This window comes from Coregonus lavaretus (assembly GCF_964263955.1).
Source record: "Coregonus lavaretus genome assembly, chromosome: 26".
NCBI classification, from domain to species: domain Eukaryota; kingdom Metazoa; phylum Chordata; class Actinopteri; order Salmoniformes; family Salmonidae; genus Coregonus; species Coregonus lavaretus.
Window position 1 is genome coordinate 16212174 of NC_140013.1, and position 6000 is coordinate 16218173.

Below are 6000 nucleotides of genomic sequence, written 5' to 3' on the forward strand. Positions count from 1 at the left end.
AATACACAATGTGCATATTTACAGGGTTTCAAAATGCATATTTCGTCAACTTTGCAGTAGCTCAAATTGTCAGAAACTCGCCTCTCCACTCAGTTTGTTTACAGAAACACCACTTCCTCATAGTGAAAGTGCCCCAACCAGCCCTCCGCAATTCTATTTTCAGTCTCTCCCTTCCTCCATTTCCACTACCATTATTCCATGCTCACTCAAAGGGCAGTCGTGTGTTTGTGTGTGTGTGTGTGTGTGTGTGTGTTTGTGTGTTTGTGTTTGTGTGTGTGTGTGTGTGTGTGTGTGTGTGTGTGTGTGTGTGTGTGTGTGTGAGAGATTGTGCAGTACCGCCAGGATTCAGATACGGACGCCTGTGTGTTTGGCCATGGCTGTTTAACAACACAGCGTTGACTGCAGTGAGTCTGCGTGGTTATTCAGATTTAGGCCTGAGTTTGCACAGACAGGAATCATTACCCGTACTTGGCTTAGAATAGACACATGCAAACAAATATTTCAGCCTAATTTTGATGGGATCAGTATGTATCAGACCACATTAACCCAGTGTTCCACAGTACATGACATGGCCCGGCTCTCCATTCTCCACATTCCTTACACAGCAAAAGAGACTCCTCTTTTCAAGGAGGGGTGAATGAATAAGTCCCTCTTTCATTGCAAAGCAAGCTGGATATTTGTGACACAGATTCACAGCCAAGAAAGGAGCCCAGGATCAAACCGTCCCCATCTGTTTCAAAATGTAGCAGTCGTGTGCCTGTGGCTTCCATATGACAAACAATGTGCGACGTTATCGCAACCAGACACTGCTGGGGTCATTGGAGGCCAAATACTTAAGATTGTCATAAGAGATACTCCCTTTAGAACGATTCACCCTCTATGCATGTGGTGGACTTACCACTTGAATATGATGGGTTTGACTAATGACTTACAGTGCCTTCACAAAGTATTCATACCACTTAACTTATTCCACATTTTGTTGTTACAGCCTGAATTCAAAATGGATTTAATACATGTTTTTCTCACCCATCTACACACAATACGCCATAAAGACAAAGTGAAAACATGTAAGACATTTTTACAAATGTATTGAACATTTGATACGGTCATATCTAATTTACATAAGTATTCACACCCCTGAATCACCTTTGGCAGCGATTACAGCGGTGAGTCTTTCTGGGTAAGTCTCTAAGAGCTTTGAACACCTGGATTGTACAATATTTGCACATTATAAAAAAAATGGCCTTACTGAAGAGCTCAGTGACTTTCAACATGGCAACATCAAAGGATGCCACCTTTCCGACAAGTCAGTTAGTCAAATTTCTGCCCTGCTAGAGCTGACCCGGTCAACTGTAAGTGCTGTTATTGTGAAGTGGAAACGTCTAGGAGCAACAACAGCTCAGCCGAAAAGTGGTATGCCACACAAGCATGTGGCACATAAAAATCGTCTGTCCTCGGTTGCAACACTCACTACCGAATTCCAAACTGCCTCTGGAAGCAACTTCAGCACAATAACCGTTCGTCGGGAGCTTCATGAAATGGGTTTCCATGGCCGAGCAGGCGCAGACAAGCCTAAGATCACCATGCGCAATGCCAAGCGTCTGCTGGAGTGGTGTAAAGCTCGCCGCCATTGGACCCTGGAGCAGTGGAAACACGTTCTCTGGAGTGATGAATCACACTTCACCATCTGGCAATACACAGTGCCAACTGTAAAGTTTGGTGGAGGAGGAATAATGGGGCTGTTTTTGATGGTTCTGGCTAGGCCCTTAGTTCCAGTGAAGGGAAATCTTAATGCTACAGCATACAATTACATTCTAGACGATTCTGTGCCCTTTCCTGTTTCCGCATGACTATGCCCCCGTGCACAAAGCGAGGTCCATACAGAAATGGTTTGTCGAGATCGGTGTGGAAGAACTTGACTGGCCTGCTCAGAGCCCTGACCTCAACCCCATAGAACACCTTTGGGATGAATTGGAACGCCGACTGCGAGCCAGGCCTAATCGCCCAACATCAGTGCCCGACCTCACTAATACTCTTGTGGCTGATTGGAAGCAAGCCCCCCGCAGCAATGTTCCAACATCTAGTGGAAAGCCTTCCCAGAAGAGTGGAGGCTGTTATAGAAGCAAAGGGGGGACCAACTCCATATAATGCCCATGATTTAGGAATGAGATGTTCGACGAACAGGTGTCCACATTCTTTTGATAATGTAGTGTATGAAGAGTGGTACTCAGTACTGTAGTGCCTTATTGCAAATAGGATGCATGTTTTGGAATATTTTATTCTGTACAGGCTTCCTTCTTTTCACTCTGTCAATTAGTTTAATACTGTGGAGTAACTACAATATCGTTGATCTATCCTCAGTTTTCTCCTATCACAGCCATTAAACTCTGTAATTATTTTAAAGCCACTCCTCCCGAGTGGCGCAGTGGTCTAAGGCACTGCATCGCAGTGCTAGCTGTGCCACTAGAGATCCTGTAGCTCAGTTGGTAGAGCATGGCGTTTGCAACGCTAGGGTTATGGGTTTGATTCCAGTATGACATTTTTTTTAAAATTATGTATGCACTCTGGATAAGAGCTTCTGCTAAATGACGTAAATGTAAATGTAATGGTGAAATCCCTGAGCGGTTTCCTTCCTCTCCGGCAACTGAGTTAGGAAGGATGCCTGTATCTTTGTTGTGCCTTGGTGTATTGTTACACCAACCAAAGTATAACTACTAACTTCACCATGCTCAAAGGGATATTCAATGTCTGCTTTTTTATTTATTTTTTACCCATCTACCAAAAGGTGCCCTTCGTTGCGAGGTATTGGAAAACCTCCCTGGTCTTTGTTATTGAATCTGTGGTTGACATTCCCTGCTCGACTGAGGGACCTTACAGATAATTGTATGCGTGGGGTACAGAGTTGAGGTAGTCATTCATACATTTTATTTTTTTGCACTATTTAATTCAATTCTGGTTTTAACAACAAAATGTGGAAAAAGTATTGGGGTGTGAATACTTTCTGAAGGCACTGTATTAGAAGACAGTTAGGGCTGGACCACCTAATTTGTGTTATTCAAATAATCAATGTGGGCATTCCTCTCCATAATAACATGAGCATTCTCATCACTGCAAGAACAACAGAATGCCTGTCATGTATAATTCCCTTGCAGGTCAACGTCACTTACTGTGGAAGTGGTGGCGAACATGTACTTGTCCCGGAGCTGGAAGTTGTCCACTCTCTCCAGGATGACTCTGCGGTTCTGCTCGCTCTGGAAGAAGTCGGTGCTGCTGAGGATGCTGGACACCCCTTGGGGCTCATGCCTCTGGACCAGCACCGTGGTGGGGGAGTCGTACGGCTCCACACCCCTGGAAAGATGCAGAAAACGGCCCCGTCAGTGGGACATAGGTAGAGTCAAGATTTTCTCTCTGACCACGTGGCCCGACCAGGAAAAACTCATGGTCAAGGGCCTGGAGTTTCTTTGTTGACCATGTGAACTGAACAGGAAGGACTTAAGGGCCATGGGTTCTTCCCGTTCAGATAATATGGTCTGGAAAAACTCAGGGCCCAACTCAGTCATACCATACAGAGGGAGATAAAGGAATGGTTACACACACACACACACACACACTGACAGACTCTGAAAAACAGATAAATGTTTTACGGATTACTGACAATCCGAGTATAGTGGAACGGCCTACGTGTTCCTGTGAACACATTCCAAACTCAGAATCCATTTAACACACACATTGATGTATTTATAGTTTCCCAACTCCACATTTCCAGTAGCAGTTCTGTGTGTGGCCATTTTAAGCCGTGAACTTACGGTAACATACAGCAGAACTGAAAGAGGTTTACAGTACTTTCTGATCATCTCCCATAATGCATTCCAGATTCACACGGAGCGTTCTCACTAACAATGGAGCTACACAGAGAGAGCCTAGTGTCTTGACTGTCCTCTAGTGTGATATTTTAGAGAGGATATGAAAGACCCCAGTCAGACAGACTTGGGACCTTGCCTGTCTAACGTTAGTTTGGGGACTTTGCCTACAGCCGAGTCGGGAACCTGCCAATATTAGAGTTTGGGCCAGAGTTTCAGGCCTTGACGAAATTAGTTTGTTGCATTGCTTTTGGGACTTGTCTATATCAAAGTGTGGGGCCTTGTCCATCTAGTAGAGTTTGAGGCCTTGTCCATATCAGAATTTGGGGGCTTGCCCACGTAGCAGAGTTTGGGGTCTTGTCTGTCTATCTAGCAGAATTTGGGGCCGTGCCTATATCAGAGTTTGGGGCTTTGCCTATCTGGGTTATCCTTTCCATGTAGCGCTGGCAGGGAGGTGGGTTAAAGCTAGCCTAAAGCTACACTGCGAACCAAGGGCCTCCTTATTCTTTTTATAAACAGTTGGGAGGCTGTTTTTTTTTTAAGGCGGCCTCTCAATCCTCCTACCAAACAGGATAAAAGGATTTGGACGGAGGGGAACAAATACATACGATTTGCTGGTTCGAGATGTTTTGACAACTGCTGGTTAAACACGTCCAACAGCGGGGTGTGAACCAGACAAAACCCCAGGGCTTACAGCCTTCTTAGCCTGATCTGCAGCGCAGGCCTTTTTCTCTGTGGCCTCTGCAGACGGATTAGACGTGGAAAGCCCATGATCGGCAAAGGACTGGACACACATGGTTAAGAAGAAAAACTGGCCATAGAGGCCGAGGAGGAAGAAGCACCAGACAAAGATCAGTGGAGTCAGTAGCTGTGTCCAGATTTAAAAGGAAATATATTGGTGGAAAAAAACTATTTCTAGCCCATGCTTACACCAATCAATGCTTTGAAATGTGTGGGAAGGAGTGCATCAGTACACACTTCTGGAGCTGCTTTCTTCCTTAGAAGTCCGCAAAGACCTTCAAGCTTTGTGCGTATAGTTACTGCTTTGGGATGAAATTGTTTGTTCATGTTCGTTTTTGGGTTGTGTGGGTATTCCAAGCCAAAATCCTCCCTCTGCAACCGTCCCGAGACTCTGAGGCTCATAAGTGTGATCTAAGAGGATCTCCTACATTCAAACTTGGTGGAGGGAGGGGCGTCATCTCCCAAACACTGGAAATAGCCCAGGGGGCAAGACCGCAGCAGTATTAATAAGAAAGAAAGAAGCCAGTCTGCTCGATTCCCCTCAGAGACGCCCACGTGTACGACCGCTGCCACCGTCGGAGCACAACGGAGGGCGAGAAAACACTGTCTGCCGTTTATCAGTGTTTAGTTGGGAGTGGGTTCACTGGGGAAGAGAGCAGGGCTCTGTGTCTCTCTCTGTCACCAGAAGATGTGTGCACAAATTGTCAACTGTCTAAGGGAAAATTCAGTAAGGTGAAAATGTTCAGAACGATGCAGATAGAAATACACTGAAAAGAACAGACATAATTCCTAATTCTACTTGACAGGCAAGCGTATACGTTCTACACAATACATTTCAATCTGAACGTTCTGAAATGTTGCACCCTCCTGAACAGACCCCTGCTGTAGCTGACAAGCAGCATTACATATATGCAGTGGAGAACGAGAGCCTCTTGTTGTCGTCTACTAAAGGCAGAGGATCTGCGAGGGAATGAAAGTGATGTCTAACCCTAGCTAACCCTCCACATCCACGCCTTTAAATCATTGACAGATCGGTCAAATCCTTCCAAAGCAGGGCTTTATCTTTTATGGATGGGATTTGAAAGTTTTTTTTTTTTAATTGAGTGTGCCACTCTCCTGCCTAGGCCTACTTTATGTGGTGAGAGACACATGGCTGATCTCTTTCACAAGGCACTGAACGTGTCGCAATCATCATTGTTATTAGATTGTTTTTGGCAAGTTTGTTATTTGTGATGTGCTTGATTGACTTTTTCTGTGCAAACTCTGCCCATCTGGCACGCCAGGCAAGCTCAAGCATACGTTCAAAGTATTTGAAAGATTTCAAACACTATTTGAACAGAGATCTGGTTGATAGCAGGGTTCAAAATAATTTAGGCGGTAGAGTCATCAAGCCATTCAC

General features: G+C 45.0%; 1 protein-coding gene across 1 annotated transcript in view; it reads right to left on the reverse strand.

Annotated features, from left to right (window-relative positions):
- LOC311101337 (sortilin-related receptor-like) overlaps positions 1-3338 on the reverse strand; it is a 44359-nt gene extending 41021 nt beyond the window's left edge. Inside the window, exon 1 of the mRNA XM_084142472.1 lies at positions 3168-3338. Coding sequence (XP_083998598.1) covers positions 3168-3188 — 21 coding nt within the window. The 5' untranslated portion in view covers positions 3189-3338. The remainder of the gene's footprint in view (positions 1-3167) is intronic.
- Between the last annotated feature and the right edge of the window lie 2662 nt (positions 3339-6000).